We start from the raw sequence: 25898 nt of genomic DNA, 5'->3' as shown, positions 1-25898 counted from the left end.
TTAGCTCAAGAACAGTGCGCAGAGAGCTTCATGGAATGGGTTTCCATGGCCGAGCAGCTGCATCCAAGCCATACATCACCAAGTGCAATGCAAAGCGTCGGATGCAGTGGTGTAAAGCACGCCGCCACTGGACTCTAGAGCAGTGGAGACGCGTTCTCTGGAGTGACGAATCGCGCTTCTCCATCTGGCAATCTGATGGACGAGTCTGGGTTTGGCGGTTGCCAGGAGAACGGTACTTGTCTGACTGCATTGTGCCAAGTGTAAAGTTTGGTGGAGGGGGGATTATGGTGTGGGGTTGTTTTTCAGGAGCTGGGCTTGGCCCCTTAGTTCCAGTGAAAGGAACTCTGAATGCTTCAGCATACCAAGACATTTTGGACAATTCCATGCTCCCAACTTTGTGGGAACAGTTTGGAGCTGGCCCCTTCCTCTTCCAACATGACTGTGCACCAGTGCACAAAGCAAGGTCCATAAAGACATGGATGAAAGAGTCTGGTGTGGATGAACTTGACTGGCCTGCACAGAGTCCTGACCTCAACCCGATAGAACACCTTTGGGATGAATTAGAGCGGAGACTGAGAGCCAGGCTTTCTCGTCCAACATCAGTGTGTGACCTCACAAATGCGCTTCTGGAAGAATGGTCAAAAATTCCCATAAAGACACTCCTAAACCTTGTGGACAGCCTTCCCAGAAGAGTTGAAGCTGTTATAGCTGCAAAGGGTGGACCGACGTCATATTGAACCCTATGGATTAGGAATGGGATGTCACTTAAGTTCATATGCGAGTCAAGGCAGGTGAGCGAATACTTTTGGCAATATAGTGTAGGATTTGTTAATGAACATGTTAATGAACATGTTAATTCTGGTACTCTTTGCCAATTCTAGGTGAGGGGATGTAAACTTCACCCTAATCCTAACATAATTTATTGCACATTAAGCCAGTAAAAATGTACCAGAAGTAACATGGATTGTATAAAAAATTAAAAGTTATGATAAAATAATGAAAACTACAAAAGTGCAAATGTTTGCATTGACAAATTAATTAAAAATCAACTTTAATTAATTTCTGATGAAGCAACATAGGTACTAGCTGTGCATTAAATATGAAGTTGATGAAAAACAAAATCTTTGGCTTTATTCATTTTAAACTTGTTGAAATAATGGGATGCAAACTTTTGCACTCAACTGTACCCATGTTACTGTTATTATGATCTATCTGTTTATGGCTTTGTTTGTTGTGTTGGTTTTCAATCAGTATGGTAGAGGAAGAATGGCTGGTGGGTGGAAAAGAAAGAAGTGGGTCTTTGGGATGCTAGGTGTGACGCATCATCCACAGCGAAGATCTGGAAAACCTATTCTACATCTTCTAGAGAGAAGGCATCTTGTCCTCTTGATTGTCCATCATGTGATACCCGGGTCATCAATTATCTGTGATGAGTGGCGTGCGTATCGCATACTCCCTGCACTAGGGTACAACCATCACACTGTCAACCATCCCCAACATATTGAAAGGGCCTGGAGAGCCTACAAGGAGCAGATCATTTGGCTTAGGGAAAATCAGACCAAGAGTCTGCTTTCTGACCACCTTGCAGTTATTGAGTGGAATGAATGGCTGGAAGAGAAACACCAAGGTGGTGCATTTGGCAGACAGATTCATGACATTTCAAGAAAGTAGTCATTCAGTCACTATAACCACTGTAAGAGCACTGAGATGGCAGGAATTGTTGTCTTTCTATGGGAAAGATAAACTTAGTTTACTTTTTCTTAATAGTGTCAAATGTAAATGTCATATATTGTATATTTGTTTTTCTATCTCTGCTAATTGTGAGTCTCATTTTGTTGCTTATTTTGTTCCTTTTTGTTACATTTTATGAGATTTTTATTTAAGAATTTTATGAGAGGTTTATTTTTTAAATCTAAAAGTTGTAGAGTTCCATTTTTGCATTTTGAAATAAATATTTCTATGTACTGTATCACTCTTTGCTGTTTGTTTCCTTTTTCTGTTGAGAAAATAACCGAGCCTTTAAATCTCCTTTGCAACTACTTTATAAAGCATAGATAGTCCTCGCTTTAAATGAGCTCACAAAAATAGCTAACTAACAACTAGTTAATGGTTTTTAACTACCTGAATTAATAATCATTTATATTTAGAATATGTGTTTATAAAGCATTTATTAAAACTCATTAACAGTACATCTAATGTATAAATGTACATTTAAATTGTTTATTAATCATTTACATTTGAAATTATCTTATAAACCACTGACACCCCCTAAATAACAGGTTTATATGTAATTTAATACTTGTTTTAAAATTTTAAATTGATCATTAATAAAGTATGTAAACACATTATGTAAAGCATATGACATTTATAAACTGGTTGCTAATGCTTATTAATATAGAAGCAGTGCTATGTAAATGATTAATATAGTATGTACTCATGCTTAACTAATGCTTAATAGTGTGCAGTTATTATAAAGCGTTACCCATTAATTCAGTAAATAAACTATAACCCACCTAGTACAGTGATGCTGATGGGTTGAGACACAGAGTATCTCAGACTCTGTTTGTTATGGGCTATGCAGGTGTAATTGCCACTCTGACTGATCTGAATGTTGCTCAGTTTGAGCTCTCGGCCCATTTCACCAAGCTCTGTTCCATTCACAGCCCACTGAAACTCAGCAGGAGGACTGGACACAGCTGAGCAGGTCAATATGAGATTAGACCCAGAGCTGTAGAAGGGTCCCACTGGATCTGTTGCAGCAGCAATATTTTCAGGACCATCTGCAATTGGAACAGTCCATATTTAGTCAGCTTTAGAGCCTTCGTGGTCTTGTGGAGAACAGGTATATCATCCATGACTGCTGGATAAACCTCGTGACTGTCAACAAGTCGCATGATATGAAATAACTCACAGTAAATGATGAGGCTCAATGAGAGACTCTTTTTTCTGCTGATGCTGTTCGATGCTTCGCACTCGTATGGGCCTGTGTCACCTCTGATCACACTGGTAATGGTCAGACTGCTGTTGTTGTCTGTTAGCTGAACTCCCCTGCTGTTATCTCAGAGCTGCCATTCAGCCAAATAAATGAAAGAAAGGAGCCAGACGCAGAGCAGACGAAACTCACAGTGCTGTTAAACTCAACTAGCTCTGTTTGGCTTGGTACAATGGTAACACTGGAGACTGGAACTGGGGTTTAAAACATAGTACAGGACTCAGACACACAACTTAACACATGAGGTCTCAACACTAATGATCTATAATCAGAATATAACAGTAAGCACTGTATCAAAGCTTTTAGATCTCCTTATTTTAAATAATAAAAACAAAGGTCTTTTTGACTATGATTTTATTTTTTAAAAAAACCTGAAGCTGAATAATAGCTACAGTAATATTAATAGTAATAATAGGTGAAGTATTATTTCACTGACACCTTTCAAGATAAAGAACACTCTCAAAACCAAGAAATTACAAAAATGGCTCTAAACACCACAGTTTCTCAATTTCGTATAATTATTTAATTATTTGTCTAGTTTTAAAACTAAATTTTGAATTTGACACAGTATATTTGAGTCAATATTCAGTCAATATTAAAATATTATGAACATGATTAATAATTAATAAGATTCTTATGAAGATGATTTAATACAATTTAAAGCTGTACTGTACAGCTGGTGGTTATTAAAATAAGAAAAACACTTTCTATATACATATCTATCTAGCTCATTAACAGGGATTTGGAATCAAAAACAAAAAATAATAATGATAATACTAAACACCCCAAATATTTACTGTTCCAAGACCAATAAAAAGGCCTTTTTTTCTACCTGAATTTGAAATTAAAATCTTGGGCATGAGTTTAATTTTTAGTCTCTTCTCATAAGTAGCTTCAACAGACAGCGGGCTGGGAATGCTGGGTTAAAAGTCTGTTGTTTACTGGGCGTTAATATTTCATCCCATTAAAAACTACACTGTTACGCTTACAGGCCTGAGTGGCTACTGGTGCAGTTCTACTGTAGTAAACTTCAAAGATTCATGCAACAGTTCACGAATTGAAATAGAAGGAGTGTATTCAGTGGTGTTTACTGGATGGGATTGGAAAGTTGCATCTACACCTCAAATGGCACCTCAAATAACTAAATAATAATCAAACATATCAACCTCACGTGGTGATATTTCTTAATGAAGCTGTAATGAAGCTCTTAGACAGGATTCTCCTGACACGGCTTACTCTCCTGTGGGCTAGTACTGTATTAAATAAATTACCTAAATAAACAAGGATATTTATTTCAAACAGGCTCTATGCTGAAGAGTGTTTTGTGGGCTGAGGGCTAAGTGGCTGTATGAGCAACAATTTTGCCCACGGGTGATATTCTCTGAACTTCAAACTCTCGTGACAAGAGGTGTGTCACGGCACAGAGTGGAAAATCAAAGCTACAAATGGAACGCACATCCTCATTCTTGCTGTTTACACTGAGGTTTTAAGTGTGTGGTGTCATGTTAGATATGCTAAGTGATACATATTAGAGATACAGTGTAAGAAAGAGTAAGTCATGTGCGTGAGTGAGAGTAAGTGTGTGTGTGTATGTGTGTGTGTGTGTGTGTGAGGACCGTGTATCACCGCGGCTCGTGAGTGACTCTTTCCAGCAGCCCCAGCAATTTCCAGTGATAAAACTGCTCCCCCTCTTTTGCCTGTATCTGCTCATCTGTTTATCCTTTCATCTTGTTCGTCAGTGTGGCCGTCCCACTCTCAAACCCTTCGGCCCCCTCTTTCTCCTCACCTAACCCAACACTGCCCACCGTTTTTCACTTGTTTACTTCCTCTTCACTTGACTTCTACGGGCGCCCTTTCGTATGAGGCCTCGTCACCTCGTACGTCTGTAACGCTTCCTCTGTCCCGAGTGCCGTCTTTAAGAAGAGGTTATATCTAAATAGTGGTAAAAAAGTGAACCCAGGAATTGACTTTATAAATATTAGAACGTATCTAAAGTAGCGTGAGATTTGACACAGGAAGTGGGCAGCCAGGGGGTGGAGGTGTGGGAGGGCACAGTGGAGAGAGGTTTGGAGTGGAGTTCGAAGGAACTCGCCGCTACATCATGACTGACGCTATGGGAACACTTTGTTAAGAAAGTGTGTCTGAAGCTCTGTGTGCACACACGCCAATTCATTGGCTTGGATAGAATTGATGGAGGAATACACGCCAGCATGTCTATATAAGGGCATCTACATCAAATTCCTTCAGCTTTCGTTGTCTTCAGGAAGCTCTCTGCTGTATGTGTGTCGATTATCTGTCCGCAGGTATGGCGTCTAAGAATTTTAAGAGGTGTGTCCACCTTTTATTATGGAGGATGACACACAAGCTCTTTGCGTGGTTTGTTAGGGTGAGGAGCATGCCCGGTCGGCTCTCAAGTGATCCGGCTGCATGCATTGCGGGAGATTTCCTCCTTGCAAACTCTGATCTCATTTGCCTTTGTTTACTGGCCACACTTCTGCACCTCGTGGTTCGCAGATGGAGTTAGTGGAAGCAGAACAAGAGACGGGTCCTTTCTTTTACCTTGTCCTCTCTCCTGACTCCAATGTCCACATTTCTGCTCCGCGAGCTCGCGCTGCAATTTCTCCCGAACCAGAAATGGATATGTCTTTTTCTGTATTGTGCTCTGAAGAGCTCGATGTGGGTGATGCGGGAAATTCCTCCGTCGATTTGCCACCACAATCAGTGCTGTGGGTAAGTTACACCCTGGCCCAGTCGTAGACCATGGCAGCCAGTCATTGGGATGCTATGCTTGCCTATATGAGGCTCTAGGCCTCAGTTTGAACCCAGAGAAGTGTTTACTTTCTCCTTCTCAGAGAACCACCTTCTTGGGGGTAATTTTGGATTCCACTGCGGTGCAGGGATGTCTATCTCCTGCTCGGGTGGCTTCCATACTGTTAGCAGTGAATGCTATTCGGCTAGACCAAAGCCTCTCTGTCACTGAGGCACAGAGAGTGCTCGGCCTCACGGCGGCAGCAGCCAACATTATTCTTTTGGGTCTGATTCACATGAGGCCGTTCCAGTTCTGGCTCAGAGGTGTGGGCTTTCAACCCACACCTTGCTTCACCTCTAGAAGTCAGGGCTCGCTCCACTAGGGGTGTCGCCTCATCCAGTGCCCTGGCTAGGGGTGTTCCCCTCCAGGGGATTTGTGCTGCAGGAGGCTGGTCCTCTCCGCACACCTTTATCAGGTTTTATAACCTGGACTTGGACCCCACTCCTGGGTCTAAGGTCCTTCAGGGCTGATTGTAGGAATAGTTTAGTTCTATGTTCGTGCGCGTCACCTGTACTTTGTTTTTGTTCTGTGTAGCACCTCTGGTCCAGGAGGTACGTTGTTTCACTTCACTGTGTACTGCATCAGCTATGTATGGTTGAAGTGACAATAAAGCTTCTTTGACTTTGGTGTTCTGTTCCTGGTCCGCTCTTGCTCTCTCATGGCCTCATGGGACAGACATCAACCGGGGTGTGGCAGCGTGAGTATTGACGTTCCCATAGTGGCAATCATGATGCAGCATAGAGTTCCCTCGAAAAGGGAACTACACCAGGTTATGTATGTAACCCGGTTCCCTGAGAAGGGAACGAGGCGCTGCGTCGCTGGCCACACCCCGAGCGTCCTCTCATGACAAATGGAAGCTGAATGGATGTGATGTAGATGCCCTTAAATGGACATGATGGCACGTATTTCTCCATCACATGTCTTGCCCGAGCCAATAAATTGGCATGTGTGCACATGGAGCTTTAGACACACTTCCTCGACAAAGTGCTCCCTTAGTGTCAGTCATGCTGCAGCGTCTCGTTCCCTTCTCAGGGAACCGGGTTACATACATAACCTGGTGTAGATTTTCACACAGGCTGAAACGTCTGCCAGAGCATCTTTGCTTAATGAACAAAAATCACAAAACTGATATTTAATAACATAACACTAATATTAAGAGATATTTCTATTCACGAAAACACTGAATGCAAACAATAGTGATGTACAATGAGTAACACAGATGCTGTAATAAATATTTCATTGTTGCATTTTAATGAACGTTTAGGAGAAACCTCCTATGGAGTCAGAGGCATGGTCAAGCGCCGTTATGTGAATGTTTAATTGTACTAATGACTTTTCCACTGTTGCAGTGAGCAGTAGCAGAGATTAAAAAAAGGATATTAATAAGAAATAAGAGCTGAAAAAACACTGTAAAACAAAGCTCTTCCTTCAGTTGTTAAAATAAAAAATAGTTTTGTTTACTCACCAAGCACCTGCAGTGAGGTTTGACCAGTGAAAGTATCTAAAAGAGTGTTTACAGTCAGTGAATATTGTCCAGTATCACTCTCAGTCAGGCTCCTGAGCTCCAGAGCTAAAGTCGTGGTGTCCAGGCTGACTCTATCTTTGTACGATGGGTGTATATCAATTGCATTCAATGGTCCAGCAAGAATGGTCATTGTATTAACCCTCCATCTGATTATGTAGTAAGGGGGATCAGGAAGACGGATTGGAGTAATCACTACATTCTCCCCAGCTGCTTTATTTATACTCTCAGGTAATATCACCTCTTGGGCAAAGCCTAGTCCTGTGTGAAGAAACAAATATGTTAGTCCACCAGAGTGTGCTGTATAAAAAGCAACCAGAAATGGCTTTTAGAATGGTTCAAATATCTAAAACATTTGGTGTAAACCCCACACACAAATACGTGATCAAACAAAAGATATACAAAAGATCATACTGACTTCACAAATTAAATAAATGACACAAATGAATAGTTAAATCCATAACTAATGAAGAGAAATTCCATCTATTCAGGGCCAGCCAGCAACGTTATAATTTATTTTCATTGTATTTGTATAGTATTTTCTAATAACAGTCACAAAGCAGCTTTACTAAGAAAAAGGTGGTTTTCACACTAGATACATTTGCTAAAGTGTAATTGTTCTTGGCGTCCCTTCAGTGTTGTTCTGGTACAAGAATCACTTGATTCTATCAAAACCCTGGTGCATTTGTGTTCATCTTATGTCATCACAAACTCAACACAACACAATTCAAGTCATATTTTTTGTTTGTTTTTTAAATTATTTTGGTGCTTTTATGTGAATTTCCCTTTGGGATGAATAAAGTATCTATCTATCTATCTATCTATCTATCTATCTATCTATCTATCTATCTATCTATCTATCTATCTATCTATCTATCTATCTATCTATCTATCTATCTATCTATCTATCTATCTATCTATCTATCTATTGTGGACACTAATGATGATGTCATCAGCTAAAACATACACGCAGGTTACTTTACTTTCTGAACAAGTGCAGACCCGAGTACGAGCTGCATTCACATTCATGGGAATCGCAGCACAGTTTCTGTGCAACTGAACTCACATCACCTCCTAGAGGCAGTCTGGGGTTCAGTACCATACTGTGCTTCCTGATCCACATGACAGCTTTCACATTTCCAATTTTTCATGCAAATGCTGCTCTGTTTCAGATTAAACTGCTAGTGTAAAAGCCTCCTAAAGGTTCTGAGATGAGCACATATTATTTAGTCATAAATAATAATAAGCAGCAGAAAGTAGGTCACACTAGCAGAAAGCACCAAGCAGAAGTAGATAATCAGGAGAAATCAGGAAGATCCAGAGGCTGAAAAAGCCACAGAAGAAGCAAAGCATGAATTAAATTTCAGTAAAAGTTGAAACTGAAGTTATTGCAATTTCATTAATAGATTTTATTGTTCAAAAACTTTCATGTCATGACACTCAATGTGTTGTTTTCTTTGGGAGTCACTAACCCCATACCTCTCTAATTCTTCATTAAATTCTTTTACATCTTTCTTCTCTAGAAAAAAATATATGATTCATGTCTAAAATCCTGAAGATGTTATACAAATACTGTATGTTATGGAAGCATGGATTTTGTAAATTGGGACACATTTCCATTGGTTTAGGCTTCTAATTTCATCCTCAATTGCGTGTTTAAAACATGATGTACTTTTGGCATTTTTATTATCATTTATTTCTTGAAGTAGCACTATAAACAAAACTTAACAAACCAATCTTCAAATTATATACACATTCGTATTCATACAATGTGTTCCCCAATAAGGCTACAAATTTGACTTGATTGAATATTTATGCTGATTAGTAAGTGTAATGTGTATATAATTTAAAGATTGGTTTTGTTCATTTTTGTTTATAGTGCTACTTCAAGAATTATGATATAAATAAATATGCCAAAAGTACATCATGTTTAAGCCTATACTGTATGAATATAAACACATACATACAGAGAGAGAGAGAGATTACTATAACAGACTCACCTGAACATGTCAGCAGGAGCAGAGTGCAGCACACAGCGTGTAAATCCATCAGGAGAGATCCGGAGCTCCACCACTGATACTCAATAATCGTCTCAAAAAGAGAGAGCTGTGCTGATTAATCACAAGATGCGACCCGAAATGAACCAAATAGTGGTGATTAAACTCGAATTTTAATTAAGCTAACGTCTGGAGAAATGAGAGAGCAGACGAGACAGCCGGTTTGTAAACAGTGTCATTAAAACACACATGCAGGAGTGATCTTTCTACAGGAAAACTATCAGAGTAATCCTCCATCGGATTTCCCCAGATCTTCACACTCAGGTTCCGCCTTCATTACCTTATAGTCAGGTGATGAGCTTTATAGCCACTGACTAATAAACACCATATAAAAATTTGTTTATTCTAATTGTATTTAACATTGTATACAATAAAACAACAACAACAACAATAATAATAATAATAATAATAATAATAATAATAACAATAACAATAATAATCACTGTATTATTATTAGTAGTAGTTGTAGTGGTATTAGTATTATTAGTATTATTTTCTCTATTATTATTTTATTGTGTGTGAATGAAAGGGAGGGAAGTGGAACAGTAAGATTACAGGGTGAAGAGGTTAAGGAGGTACAGGAGTTTAAGTACTTGGGGTCAACAGTCCAGATTAATGGAGAGTGTGGGAAAGAGGTAAAGAAGCGAGTGCAGGCAGGTTGGAATGGGTGGAGAAAGGTGTCAGGAGTTCTGTGTGATAGAAAAATATCAGTGAGGGGTGGGATATATTAGGCAGTAGGTGAACAGTCAGTTCTCAAAGCTGATGTTTTGGTCAAGGGTAAGGATCCGAGCGACTTGATGGTTAAACCTCTGGGTCAGAGCATTCCCAAACAGCAGGTCTTGTGAGGTTTTCTTAGTATCCAGTGGTTACCAAAAGTGGACCAAGGAAGAAGAACCAGTGAACCAGCTAAAGGGTCATGGGCTCCAAGGGACACTGATATGCATAGGAGATTTTTTGTTCTGATCTCATAGAAGAGCAACTGTTGCACAAATCGGTAAAAAATGTAATGCTGTCTGTATTAGAAATGTGCCACACACAGTGATTTGCAGTCTGAGCAAACAAATAAAAATCTGTTTGTTTGTTTTTTCATTTAAAATTGGTAATAAACCGGTTTTAGACTTTTGAAATATGTAAAGCAAAGAAAGTTAATATTCAATATCTTGAATATTTAACATTTCCAGTCCTTCATTAAATAATCAAATATGTGATATTGACCATGTGAACTGCTTTATGCAAATGGTCCAGTTTTCCTCATGTCTAATTTCTAATGGATTCTAATCTGCTTGCCTTTAAACTAATTATATTGCCTTTTAATAATTTTGTATTGAACCAGACTAGACTAATAAATAAACAGACAGAAAAATTATATATATATATATATATATATAAGGAATTATTAGCACCAAATAAATAAATGTTCCAAACACATTTTTTACTAGCAAAATACTTAAGAATGTACAAATGCAGTTAAACAGATTTTTCTAAATAGAGACTATTAAATTACATATCGTCGTAAAAACAAAACCACTGTACAAGCTTCTGCATTGTGGAGGTATATCTGATCTTCTTATATATACATTATTTTAAGTACAATAAATAAGAATGAATACAGAAATAATACAATGATTTTTTTCCCCAAAAATCATTAAATCACAATGACAAAGATCATCTAATCATCTTTTATACATTCTCATCTATCAGATCTGTTATATGTACAGACTTTGACAGCTTCCATTCATACAGAAATATTTAAGAAATCCAAATAATGTTTTTTCTCTTCTTCACATCTGTCAATCAGAAGCCAAATATACACGTTTACTAACTCTTCTCAGAGCTGATGACGTCTGTCCTCTTTACTCCCTATAACAGATAAAGTGCTGTGTGTTGATCACACAATCATGTCTTTCTTCCTGAACTAGGATTAAATAAACAAATCCAAATAAGTGTTAATAAGACACTGAATTAGAATTACAAGACTCAAAATAAATGTAAAACATTAAAATGTCACAAAGTCTAGACTAGAGAGCTAAATGCTGGTGCAGGAGGAAAGGGATTTTTTTTAACAGACCATAAACATCACTGATAAGGAAGCAGAGGAGTCCAAAGACCACTAAACAATAAACATACTGATGGGTTTTGACACATAGAGTTTTATGCCTATAACAATACATTAATAATTAAATATTAAGAGCAATCAGGGGCATAAAAATTCAAATGTCTGTCAAACACATAAATATCTGGAATGTTTGCAAACTTGCTAAGAAGAGGACAGATGAGTATACTGTCTCCTGAGGACAGTGAAGGAAACAAAGAAGAACCCAAAGAGCACAGATTGAGAATAGATCAGTTTAACTCAGATTTGTGGTTGCTATGTTTTAAGTAGTTCTTAAGAGCATGAAAGCAGCTTACAGAACGCATCAGCTAAAGATCAGCAAGCTTCATTCACACTACAAACAGAACTACATTATACCCAAATGAGTTCTTCTGAGCAATGACTGTTTCAACTGGATTGAAATGCATGAAGTGTTTTCATTACAAGAGGAAGTATTTTGATTAAAGATTCATTAAAATGACCTTTTTCATTATTTAAAATAAATATAGACTCCTTAAGGAAAAGATATGTTTAAAAAAATAACATGTTTCTCTACAGTGTTCCCACGTGGTTAAACTCAGTATATTGAACAGTTCTGGTATTCCAGGAGTGCCACTATTTACAGAACAGAACATTTCACTCTTTGTCTCAATCCAATTTATCTGTTACATTTACTACAGTGATACTACTCTTACTCCAGACTGTCAGTCTCTCTCTGTATTGCATGATAACAAGCTCTATCCAGGTGTGACATCTTTAGAAATTATTTTAATTAACAGAGAAAAAAAAATCACAAAACATTTGTTAATACTGTGTCTGGAATCTCAGTCACTCCAAATCAATTTCTTGTTTAATTTTTATTAAATCAATATCACACTCAAAGTCTTGTTGTTGTAGTGAATATCAGCACATCTGAGATTACCTCACCCTGTAAACTCGTGCCTACAGCCAATCACAGCCGTGCTGATATTCACTATAACAGTGCGATATTGTTTAAATATCATTCACTGCATGAGTTATTCTCGAGTTATTTCAGTGGTATATGTGTATTTCTCCAATCTACTACTTTGATGAAACTATTTCTTGTCCTAAATATAATTGACTTAAAGCTGCTTACCTCATTATTTACAAAGACCTGAGTGAGTCCTAACTGTATGTCAGGGGTTTTCATATATTCCTTCCTAGATGTTTAGTAAGAAATAAATTCAACAGGCTGTACTTTATATCACAAAATTTCAGAACAGCAGTAGCTAATTTCATCATAATTGGTCTAGAATTAAATTAATAATGGTGTACAAAAAATAAATAGAGTATACATTAACAGAGTGAGGTGTCTGATTCATCACAGGGTTCTTATTCTGGAAACCGACCGTATTTTCATAGTATGAAGCCTAAAAGTAAAAAAAGAACACTGTAAAATTGGGTAAATAAATATATTTATGACATACATTTAATGAACTAGACTTTCCTGATGATCATTAAAAGTTACCAGCTGATTATTGATCCAAATTTGAGTCCATATAACTTTACGATTTTGAGCAGCACAACACAGACTAATCTATGGCTTCTACATGCTGTAGGAGGAAGTACAGTCTTCTCAGCAGCTTTAAACGTAAAGAGAATCTACATGAAATAATGTAATAGTGTAATAATCAAATAAATAGACTGTTTACCTTAACAGGGTGAGGTATATGATGCATCTGAGGGTCAGATCCACCCACATTCACCCCCGGGTTCTGATTTTGGAAACCAACCATATTTTCATAGTAGGAATCCTAAAAAGAAAAAAAATATGCTGTAATATGGTTAGATAAATATATTTATGACATACATTTAGTGAACTGTACTTTACTGATAAACAATATCATTAAAAAGTAATCAGCTGACTATTACTACACACTTGAGTCATGTAACATCATGATTTTGAGCAGCACAACAATTAAACATGAAGCGCATCTATATTAAATATCTTGCAGTGTAGCAGTAAGTGAACAATAAATATGAATTTATTTATCAAGCAAATATTTATCAATGACTGGAGATCTTCACACATACCTCCACTCTGGTTATTTCCTCTGGAGTTTGTTCTTGGCCTGAATGACAGTAAAATGTAGACCAGATTATAGAGTCATGCAGGTTTAAGACACATTGATTTAATTTCAAATTGACTTCACTCTTATATAAACAGCACTTGTTATAATTCTGAAAAAAATAATATAATTTTGACTTCTTGTTCTATGAGCCTTTTACAGAAAATACATGTTTATAACTCATGTTAAAGAAAAAACTTGCTTCTATTAAATATCCATATATGAAATACCAAGTAGATTAGAAATTGAGGGTCTAATTTACTTACATTTCTTTTACTTTCACAAAGTAGAAAATCAAACCAGCAATTCCAGCGACCCCTAATAAAACCCCAATAACAATCCCAGCTATAGCTCCTGCAGACAGTGAGTCTCCACCTGCATTCCCTTTATCTGTTAAAAAATAAAAAATAGAAATCAGCAGATGATCTTTTAAGAAGCTGTCACAGTTAACCAAGTCAAGGTTTTTTAAAAATAACCTTTTATAAATCTCAGTGAGAATTTCTTAAGAGAGACATAGAACTGTTCTTATTCAAATAGATATCTGTGATTTTTTATTCAGGTCCTGAATAAGTATAAACTCCTATATGCATATACAGAATATGTATATATGCATAGCTCACACTCTCTCTACCACAAAAGCTTCCTAATTAATTTCCTTACTTTCTCTGTAATTACATACCTCTGATTTTTAGTAGCTTAACAATATGACATGAAAAAGATGACCAAAATATATTGTACTTTATTATTTTTAATACTGTCATATGGTTATCAAGAAGCAAAAATATACACAGTACAAACACTGTTATTAATCCAAAATAAGGTGTTGTCATTGTTATTATCTACAGGAATAGGAAGATAATACAGCAAGAAACAGCATGACTGGCACAGGCATTTAGTAATACTAGAGATTAATGGTCTCCGTTTCAATTATGACTCCTTTAATCATGGTTAAACTTTGGACTTGACAAGATCAATATAAATGAAAAATGTGTCTGTTGCACACATCACACTACTACTAACTTATTATTAACCATATCCACTTTTTGACATGAAAGAAAATAAGCTGCTCTTTTCATTAACACTCTCCATTATAAACCTCTTCTCTAAACTCAACAGTGTGTACTTTTGGATTAAGATCTGTTTAATACAGTGTTGTACCAAAAATCACACTGATATATCACAAAAATAAATTCTATGTTTACTCAAAGATAAGACAACAAATAGACTTGAAAAGACAGGATTTCTGAATTAAGAATTATAAATTCACTTCTGCAAAATCTAGTGGCAAGAATATAAACAATAATAATAATAAAAATAATAATTCATATTCATTTTGCCTTCTTTATATTCCACCTATGGAATTAAAAGTGTGAAAAAACAGCCTTTTATTCAATCTAAATAAAACATCAAAAACAAGATAAATTATTCTATTTTTAATGTATATTATTATATTTTCATTAATATAACATATTGTACTTTTATGTCATTATGTCTATTTTTCATGTTAGCAATTGTGTATTATATTTTTGTTTTATATCATTTTTCATTTTTAGTCACAGCTTTAATTTTTTCCTATTTTTTAAATTTTATATTTGCCTACATTACTAAAATATTGTCAGTGAATGACCTCCCAAGAATCCTAACAGACCTGTAAATCTGTAGCTTGCACTTTTTTGTTGTACATGAATTTAATAAGTAAACTATAACCCACCTAGTACAGTGACGCTGATGGGTTGAGACACAGAGTATCTCAGACTCTGTTTGTTATGGGCTATGCAGGTGTAATTGCCACTCTGACTGATCTGAATGTTGCCCAGTTTGAGCTCTCGGCCCATTTCACCAAGCTCTGTTCCATTCACAGCCCACTGAAACTCAGCAGCAGGACTGGACACAGCTGAGCAGGTCAATATGATATTAGACCCAGAGCTGTAGAAGGGTTTCACTGGATCTGCTGCAGCAGCAACATTTTCAGGACCATCTGTAATGGAACAGTTCATATTTAGTTGACTTTAGAGTCTTCTTGGTTCTTGTATAATGCATGACTGCAGGAAAAAACTCGTGACTGTCAACAAGTCGCATGATATGAAATAACTCACAGTAAATGATGAGGCTCAATGGGAGACTCTTTTTTCTGCTGATGCTGTTGGATGCTTCACACACGTACGGGCCTGTGTCACCTCTGATCACACTGGTAATGGTCAGACTGCTGTTGTTGTCTGTTAGCTGAACTCGCACCCCTGCTGTTATCTCAGAGCTGCCATTCAGCCAAATAAATGAAAGAAAGGAGCCAGACGCAGAGCAGACGAAACTCACAGTGCTGTTAAACTCAACCAGCTCTGTTTGGCTTGGTACAATGGTAACACTGGAGACTGGAACTGGGGGTTAAAACATAGTACAGGACTCAGACACACAACTTAACACATGAGGTCTCAACACTAATGATCTATAATCAGAATATAACAGTAAGCACTGTATCAAAGCTTTTAGATCTCCTTATTTTAAATAATAAAAACAAAGGTCTTTTTGACTATGAGTTTATGTTAAAAAAAACCTGAAGCTGAATAATAGCTACAGTAATATTAATAGTAATAATAGGTGAAGTATTATTTCACTGACACCTTTCAAGTTAAAGAACACTCTCAAAACCAAGAAATTACAAAAATGGCTCTAAACACCACAGTTTCTCAATTTCGTAGCATAATCACTGTACCAATAATTACTGTTTCATTGTTTTAGCTACACTAACAAAATTGCAAAAAAAAAAACTGCAGAGAAAAAAATTTGAACAGTGTGCCCTGCCAATTTATTTTAGTCCAATAAATCTTCGGTCTACAATTTGGATTTGGCCGCCAGTCACCAATCTTCAGCCACCAGTCATGGAGCTTTGAAAAGAGGAGATTTTGCTGAAACATGGCAGCAGAAGTCCAAATGGCACATGTGGAATAGACAATGGCACAGCTGTTCAAGCCCAGTAGTAGAGGAGCTTATAATTCATAGGCTAATTATCACAGAAATCTGTTACCAAACACTACTCTGAGCTCTACAGTTCCTGTATATTCAATACATCACTAAAAAATTAGAGTTAGATTTGACAATATTCTGTTTCTAATTCAAATACATCAAAGGAAACAACTGACTGAAATAATGTTTAGCTGGATTTACAATGCAAGAAAAATATGATAATGTTCTACAATGTGGTAGATGTGTTTTTGGATTTAGCTGTGATGTATTATGATTATTGGAAAATATTAGCTGTAAAGCTATAAATATCCATGTATTTACAAAAAGAAGACTGTTGAACATTAAAGAAATCTTTCTGCAATTGTGTTAAAAAAGAAAGGAGTCTACTCACCAAGCACCTGCAGTGAGGTTTGACCAGTGAAAGATTGTGAAAGAGTATCTACAGTCAGAAAATATTGTCCAGTATCACTCTCAGTCAGGCTCCTGAGCTCCAGAGCTAAAGTCGTGGTGTTCAGGCCGACTCTGTCTTTGTACGATGGTTGTATATCAATTGCACTTAGTGTTCCACCAAGAATGAGTGTCGTATTAACCCTCCATCTGATTATGTAGTAAGGGGGATCAGGAAGACGGATTGGGGTAATCACTACATTCTCCCCAACTGCTTTATTTATACTCTCAGGTAACACCACCTCTTGGGCAAAGCCTAGTCCTGTGTAAAAGAATAAATATGAGAGGCACATAAAATAAATAAAATAAATAAATAAAAACTAAAATATATTTAGCCATATAATGTATGCACAATAGAGGCTGATGGGAGTGTAAAATGAAAGCGCTTTTTAATATGTCATGTGTACAACATGTTAGTTGTTTTCTATGTGGGCAGTTGGGCAGAAATGTTAGCATGTTACACAATGCCTGTCTGGAGGACACAAGTCTGGAGGCTTCATACTTTGATTCTTTTCAAACAGAATCTTGCTGTAAATTTTATAGGATGTAATTTTTTAGTTTTAGGTAAATACATTTTTCTGTGAAATGGAATTATATGTTCCAGTGTATTAGATATTTTTGCACTCATTTGTGTACTTACCCAGAAGTCTTTGTTTATGCTCTGCAATCGCTGATCAAACAATGCTCTCTACTGGCCAAAGACAAGTTTACACAGTCATAATGTCACGTTATTGGGCTAATAAATGTAGTCAGAAGATTCACTGTCAGTGTCATCATACTGGTGAATAAACACCAAATACAATACACTAAAGGTACAGTATTACAGTACTGTGCAAAAGCTTTTGGCTCCCGAATTTTTTTTTACAATACAGATGTTGCCTTCTGACTTCTGTATTATTGGGTCTTTTTTTTTTTTCAACAGAAATTAAATGTTACAAAAAAAATGTTTATAGGTAAATAAAGTAAGTAATGTATTCTATTACATCTCTATTACAATGCATTCTATTAACACTTGAGGGGGAAAAAAGAATAATAATGAAGCCGGTCAGGGTTAGCCTGCAATAACAAAATTGCAAAAAGTCAAAGTCTCCAGAAGAACTGTGGCAGATTCTAAAGCCGTTTAAAATTGTATAAAATTCTACCTGGTCATACCACTGCATATTAAAAGCTGCCCTGTTAATAATGACTTTATTTTGTTTATTCTACTGTATATGATGCATAACAGGGCAAACCTCTTTTTCCTTAAATCAATAATTTAGAATTTGCCTTGAAATCAAAATATTAATAATTCACATTGTATTTTGTATATGTACTTTATTTTGAATGTAAAGCAAAGCTATTAAGCAAAGAAAAAGGAAGAAAATGAAACATTTCAACATGCAGAAATCTGCTACCAAGAACTGTTTTGAATGTTGAAATATTTTATTTATTTATTTATTTATTTATTTATTTATGTTTCATATTTTTATTTATTTATTTTGCTTAATAGCATTTGTTTACTGGATAGATGTACAGTGGAGATCAAAAATAAAGAACAATTTATTAACACTTTTTTATGAAATATTGTTAATCTTAGTTGCTCAAAATTTAAAGGAATATTAGCTGTGGGCTATACTACTGTTTCACTAACATGTTTTATAAAATAACCAAGACACTTCAACAAAAACCTTTATAATGAGGAAAACACTGTCATCGAAATTAGAGGACATTAACTACTGTAGCATGAAAGAAGATTATGACTAAATGTTTTAAGGGTTATTGCTGTCAAAAAATAGTAGAGGCCCTTGTTTTGAATGTCTTCAGCATATCTGTGGCTGTAGGACATCATTCATTTCTTACACTACATAGAGAATGTCTAATAACGTTTAAAATCCCAGAAGAATTATAAGGTACTAAATTCACAAAAGAACTAAACAACAAGCCCTGGGTTTACTAACCAGACCTAATTTATTGATCAAAAAAAGAAAACCCAAGGACCATTCTGAAGAAAAATTTCTTCCATGTTGACCCCCGGTCTAACAGCTTTAAACCATGACCACCACTTACTTTCCTTTCAAGTAATTGAAAGGAAAAAACACTGTATTGAAATTTATTACCTTTCCTTTGATCATTAGTATTACAATTAGTAGTATTCAGATTAGTATAATATCTAAATTTAAGTAAAAAGCGTTTGTTAAGTCCACATGTTAAGCGTTGACTTTGTAAACAAAAGCTTGCTAAAGATAACCTGTAAGGAAAGTGGAAATACTGTCAGTAGAGTGTGAATGAAGAATGGACAGCCTCTGTCTCCTAGCAACAACATCCTGTTCTCAGTTGGAATTGTTAGGTCCATTGATGAGAACAGGCATCAGAAACCCCTTGATTAACCCTTTGATTGAAATATATAATACCTCATATAAACTGATCAGCCATAACTTATAAATATGGGTATGTTTGGATTCTGAATTCTGATTCTAAAACAGTGAGCCTCTTCAGCTAATTTAGTCTAAATGCTATAGTTAAACCTGTCCAGGGTGTACCCCTGCCTTTCGCCCAATGTGTGCTGGGATAGGCTCCAGCAGGTCTCTGAGATTCTAATTAGGAATAAAGGTATAGACAATGGATGGATGGATGGATGGATGCTATAGTTAAGCAGCACTGAGTACACACCACTTAGACCAATCAGCCATAACATTAAAACCACCTGCTTAATATTGGGTAGGTTCTCCTTGTGCTGCCAAACAGCTCTGACCCATCAAGCCATGGACTCCACAAGACCTCTGAAGGTGTGCTTTGGTATCTAGCTACAAGTAGAGTCCAATAAGTTGTGAGGTGGGCTCTTCATGGATTGGACATGTTTGTCCAGCACATCCCACAGATGCTGTATCAGATCTGAGGAATTTGGAAGCCAAGTCAACACTTTGAACTCTTATGTTCTCAAAGTTCCTCAAACCTTTCAAACCATTCCTGAACTATTTTTGTAGTGAGGCAGGATGCATTATACTACTGTAAAGAGGCCACTGTCATTAGGGAATACTGTAACCATGAAGGGGTGAAACAATGTTTATGTAAGTGGTGCATTTCAAAGTACATCTACATAAATGCCAGGACCCATGCTTCCACTGGCTTGCCTTCTTACCATCCTGGTGCATCCTGGTGCCATCTCTTTCTCTGGTATGTGATGCACATGCAACTAGCTGTCTATATGATGCAAAGGAAACATCAGACCAAACTGTTCTCTCCTATTTCTCCATGGCCCAGTTCTGATGCTTATGTACCTATTGTAGATGAAGGGACAGCATGGACACATGTGCACTAGTCCCTCAGATTACCACTTTCCTATTTTTCCTGCTTCCAACACATCAACTTTGAGAACTAATTGTTCAGTTACTGCCTAATATATCCCAACTCTTTGTTAGGTACCACTGCAAGATAGATAGATAGATAGATAGATAGATAGATAGATAGATAGATAGATAGATAGATAGATAGATAGATAGATAGATAGATAGATAGATAGATAGATAGATAGATAGATAGATAGATACTTTATTCATCTCTACGGTTGTTGTACTGTTGTTGTTCTGAAATTATTTAGAATTTAAAATATTCCTACCCACTGGAACCAATAAAGATTATGACTCATGAACAGTCACAAATAATTTGGGAAAAAAACAAATCTTGTTTTTTAAATAGAAGGACATATTCACCTGGAGATATACTTATGTAAATTCAGACCCAAATCCTCAGAAACCCTTTCAAGCACACACACAAAACCCAGTATCATTAAAGACTGATTGATGTATTCTTTATTCCAAATAAATCTGTTTGTCTATAGCTTTAACATCAGGTGGTCACTCAGTAGCAGACCCTCATCCCTACACTTAAACTTTGACCCCCTCATATACAACCCAAATGACTCCTCCACTTCAGCAGAAGTACTTATAATAACAACAATATAATCATATTAATATTCATGACCATCGTTTGATAAACCATTGCACAGTAGTAGAAATTTGAAAAAGAACATAGAGCAGAGAAATTTAAAACATAGTATGGTTCAATTCCCCTTGGATCTCTTTAGGAATGTATGGTTTCTGTACTATCCTTATCCTGCCATAAACTCTTACAAATTTAATATGTTATGAGGACAGGGGAAAAAATATATGCATGTCTGTAGAGATTAAATTATAATAGCTGAGGCAACTACGTTTTTGTTGTTGGAAATGCCACCATCTGGCAGTAAGAGGTATTGACCAGCTTTGACTAGTATGTCCATCATGTTTCCTGCTTATACCACAGTGGTCCTTCACAATCACTTGTTTGTTTGCTTATACCTACATGCATAGGCCACTTCAGCAGGTAGAGCTACCATATAGGTTACTATGCTGGTATACAATTATATCACTACAATAGTGAATCATAATATTCACTAACAAGCCACATTCCATGTCAGTAAACCTTGCACCTTTTCATTGAGACAAGTAGTGAGAGACTGACGAACTGTGGGCTACATTCAGTAAGTGTATATTTTCAAAGTCACCTATATGGTAGCTGGTCATTTTTCAAGGCCTGAATACACTAAGCTTACATACTGTCTGATTTTGCACTCGTTCTAGTAGGATTGTGTGAGTAAAGTAATACACTTTATCCTAATATCAAGTCCTATAATGCACTAATTAATCCCATTATTGTTTGTAATAATATTTTGTTTAAAATAAGGTTTAGATTCTACTTAGGACTTCTGCCATGAAAAAGTCTTGGTTAAGCAATATTTCTGCTCTCGTCAACAGTTAACTTGCTTCTCGTAAGAGGTTAACAGGGTCAGCTTATAACTAGTCATGTAAATTAAGAGTGGAATGAAGAGCAGGGGAAAAAAGAGAGCAAAACGATGAAGTTGTAAAAAGATCACATAAGGTCAAAAGGAAGAGGCAGAGGTTACCAAATTAAGAAACAAATGGACCAGTACTCATAACTTTGCATTAATGTGTAATACACATTTGGCAAAATCAGCTTAAGTTGCAGTCATGATTCCCCACAAACACTCCAAAAAAAACAACAACCACAATTTACTCCAGTTGAGGTGTAGGTACAGTAGTGTTTTTGGGGTGAAACCATGTTAACTATAACTTCAAGTATAAAACAGACAAAAAAAAACAAATAAATGAATTGTCAAGCTCCTCTACCGGAACCGTACAACAAATCTACTGACTCTACTACACTGAACAGTATCAGTGCTTACCTCGTGCATCCTTCTCAAACTGAAGTGTTGACCCTTGTGCATAATCTGCAGTATGCTATTGAATAAAATAACAAAGGAATAGCTCATCAGGTCTCCTGAGTGTATTCAGGCCTTAACATACAATTAATCTGTCTTAATAAAGGTCCATAATTTATAAAATACCTGTAGTTCTTTACCTTTTCATTTTTAACCTGGCCAAAAGTTAGCCTGGGGAATTAAACAAGGTAGACAGTAAATAAAAATAACAACATTGATAATAATAAACCTAGTAAAGAAAACAACTGTGAGAATGGATCAGTCTATTTGGAGTGTCCCTTCTTTTTTTTCAGATTGTAGTACATTTAACATAGATTAAACATCCTCTTTTGATGGTGTGTGCTCTCATTTAGGAGAAGCCAGAAAGTTCAGCTCGAGGGAGTCTTTGTGCCAGGAAGCTGCAGTTCAGGGGAGGTGAAGTATCTCTGCATTACTCATTCATTCTCAACTTCCAGTGTCACTGCAGTAGGAAAAGAGACCATCATTTTGTTTCTCTTTATGTGATACGTCTATAGTGATTTCCATACATCTAAAATAGCAATTCCAAACATGACAAAACACAGAGGAGGAAGTGAGAGGACCAGACTCCAATGAAAACATTCAAGTCCCTCTTCTACATTTTGTCATCCTGATCCACATGTTGAACTGTCCTTACAGAACAGTATGTCCCCAATCTGTCCGTTCCTGATCTCCTCCCTCTGTCTCTGTCTCTCTCCCGCTCTTTCTCTCAGTCCTGGCTTCCCAGTAGGTCTGTATTTGCAGTGCTCTGAGGGGGCGGGAGTGCACAGGCTCTCGGAGGAGGGGAGTGGCCTCTTCGGCGTGGGCTAGGCCCACCACCCCCCTCGCTGTCTGTGTTGGAGGAGGAGCGTGGCGGGGGCGGAGCTAGGCGAGGCAGCGGTGCCGAGGACGGAGGGATGCGCGAGCACGAGGTTGTGCGTAAGCTCTGTATACGCCGGCACTCCTGGCAAATCCGTACATGAGTGCAGCCTCGTGGCAGAGGCACAGTCACTGCAGGGGGGCCCAGAGGCCCTGCCGGTGTGCTCTTGGCCCCCAGGGGCTCCTCTAAGAGACGCTGAGGTCCAGGACCAAGTTCAGAGGGTCCTCCTGTACCTCCAGAGCCACCTGTTAAGGGCCCTGCTCCACTGTAGAGCTTGCCATTGCTGAGGCGCATCTCTCTGACCAGGCGCAGGGGCCGTGAGGTCCCCAGGCTGAGGCGGGCAGGGTGACGCAGGGCTAAAGAGCTTGATAGAGGTCGACGGCGGCGCAAGCGAGAGCTCTTCTTACATGACACAGCATTTCGAAACTCGCTCAACATCTCCTGACACACAGACACCTGTGAAAGAGAGAACAGTAGGAAAGCAATGCACAGAGGTTAACAAGGTCTATCAACATACTAACCTTACAATACAAAAACATCTAGTGTAGGCTTCAGTCAAATACATCTTTCTGGAGAAAACACATGTCTTTAGAGCTCAAGTGGACATGCTTTTACTGAACATATACAGTATAATCACGTACTTCCCTTTTTTATATTTTACTTGATACATAGTCTAAAAATATATGATTTTATTCAACACAGGGATAATTTGTCCCAGAAGTTGTTTCGATCGATTTACTGTATCACTTTACAGTCAGCTTGTAGGATGCCGAAAGATTCCTAAGTTTTGTCTAGGAGAATCTTTAAAGGTTTTCAGTACTGTACACTGTCTAACATGTCCATTGTGCCACACACTGGCAAGTACCTTACACACAATACCATAAAAGCAGCGGTGACTGGTGGTAGTCTCCTGTTGTGTGGGAGGAAAGAAATCATACCTCATCTGTTTCAGCAGAGCGCCGTGTGGACCACACAAACTCCATCACTGCCACAAACACAGCAATGATTAATCCACAAATCAATACCACAAAGATCCCACCAATATTCTCCATTCCCAGACCTGCAAAACAGAAAGGCACGCACTTTATTAAACATACCCCTCCTCTCTCACAGACAACAGAAGAGCTGACCAGACCCCAAAAAACAGATGAATAGCATTTATTTAAATCAACATGCACATAATTCATTCCTGATATGTGTAGAGCCGAGATCTGAATGAATTAAAGAGAAAATTAATGGCATTAAGCAAAGATATGTCTTGATACACAGATTGAATGTGAGAATGATCATACCTTTAGCTCTGTGGTCCTCCTCTTTGGGGCACTGCCCTCCCTCCCACCACCTGCGCTTTAAAATCTCCAGCCTGTTATTCTCCTGCAGCTGCAGAACAGCCAGACTGATCTCATCCCTAAAGGGAGAGCCTGAGAAAAAAAGGAGAGTGTGTGATTGAGTGAGAGTGATGGAAATATGACATATAAAACACATTCCTGGCTTCCTTGGCATGTCTCCATCTTTGTCTCGCTCTATTTATGAATATGTGAATAGTGGATTGGCTTTCTCATGGTTGCACAGAACAGCAATATTGTCACCTGCGCAAGGTGAAATTCATCTGCCCGTGGCCGTGCAAATATATTTTGGGAGTCTGTGTGTGTGTGTGTGTGTGTGAGTGAGTGTGTGTGTGTGTGTTTTTGTTCTGTAACTCTGAGATGATTACTCTGAGATTCCACTCAGTTCCTCTGACTCAGAAAAAAGATGTTGCTATGCACACAACACATGGCTTAAAAAAAAAAAACACTGACCACTGTGATAGCCAAGCCTATTTTAGTATAATTCAAGGAAGTGCTTTAATAAAGAAAATGTATTTCTTCAAGCCAAATAATGAAACTACATTAAGCTACTGATTATAGGAAATATGTAATGTTTGATAGATACAATCCTGTCCAAAAGCTGAGAGCAGGCTATAGGAGAAAAGTATGCCATTTTGAAGCTGAGAAAAGAGGAAAAATCCATTAAGACATTGTACAAGCACTGGACATACCCAATGCAACAATTTGGAATGTCCTGAAAAAGAAGGAAACCATTAGAGGACTAAGACATGGAACTGGTCAGCCAAGGAAAACAACAGTAGTTGATTATATAAACAATGTGAGTAGTGTGAAGGAAAAAAAAAAATCTCTATCTCCAATCTGCAGTCTACAGAAACATATGGCAATTTACAGAGAAATGCATCCAATATAATTGGGAGGAACTTCGTCATGCTGCAAAATAATGACACTGTCAGTACAACAAAGGACTTCATCAGGGGAAAAATTTTAGACTGGCCAAGTCAATCACTAGACCTTAACCTACTAAGTAGTATTTCCCACAAGAAGCTGCAGTACAAGTGTAGAAAATTATCAATAAAGGAAAAAGCAACATGTTGGTGATGGCACAGAGTCGTAGGTTTACTTACTCGTAGGTCGTAACTTTAAGACTATGTGTTCCAATACTTTAGCTCACCTAAAGTTGGTTAGTCTGATGCCGATGGTTGTCATGTTCTATGTTGTTTAACACATCAATAAATGAATATAAGGACATGAACGCTGAAATTCTATAGTGTCATGTTCATCTTCTGAAATGTCTTCAGTGTGCAAACTAAAGAATTTCGTTCCAATACTTTTGGTTACATAAATGTTTATTGTTAAATATATGTGATCGCATTATAAATGTTCAAGGCTTAGTACTCATAATAGATGCAATTAATGGTATTATGAATAACAAATGAAATAAGCACTGGGATGAAAATGTTTCCAAA

At 37.3% G+C, this 25898-nt stretch overlaps 2 protein-coding genes across 2 annotated transcripts in view; both read right to left on the bottom strand.

The window, feature by feature from the left end:
• Positions 1–1461: 1461 nt before the first annotated feature.
• On the bottom strand, positions 1462–20101 carry LOC131351649 (carcinoembryonic antigen-related cell adhesion molecule 5-like). The gene is given in 12 exon segments (XM_058387138.1): positions 1462–1520; positions 2514–2780; positions 2912–3043; positions 3046–3186; positions 7267–7584; positions 9324–9434; positions 13528–13565; positions 13829–13952; positions 15274–15540; positions 15659–15937; positions 16915–17232; positions 20089–20101. Coding segments are annotated over 12 exon segments (2067 nt in total).
• A 628-nt stretch (positions 20102–20729) lies between these two features.
• grik5 (glutamate receptor, ionotropic, kainate 5) overlaps positions 20730–25898 on the bottom strand; it is a 70766-nt gene continuing 65597 nt past the window's right edge. Inside the window, exons 19-21 of the mRNA XM_058396142.1 lie at positions 24397–24525; positions 24043–24164; positions 20730–23560 (exon numbers count right to left, since the gene is read on the bottom strand). Coding sequence (XP_058252125.1) covers positions 22955–23560; positions 24043–24164; positions 24397–24525 — 857 coding nt within the window. The 3' untranslated portion in view covers positions 20730–22954. The remainder of the gene's footprint in view (positions 23561–24042; positions 24165–24396; positions 24526–25898) is intronic.

The sequence above is a fragment of the Hemibagrus wyckioides genome, linkage group LG01 (genome assembly GCF_019097595.1).
Source record: "Hemibagrus wyckioides isolate EC202008001 linkage group LG01, SWU_Hwy_1.0, whole genome shotgun sequence".
Classification (NCBI taxonomy): domain Eukaryota; kingdom Metazoa; phylum Chordata; class Actinopteri; order Siluriformes; family Bagridae; genus Hemibagrus; species Hemibagrus wyckioides.
This window is presented reverse-complemented; position numbering and strand designations above follow the sequence as displayed.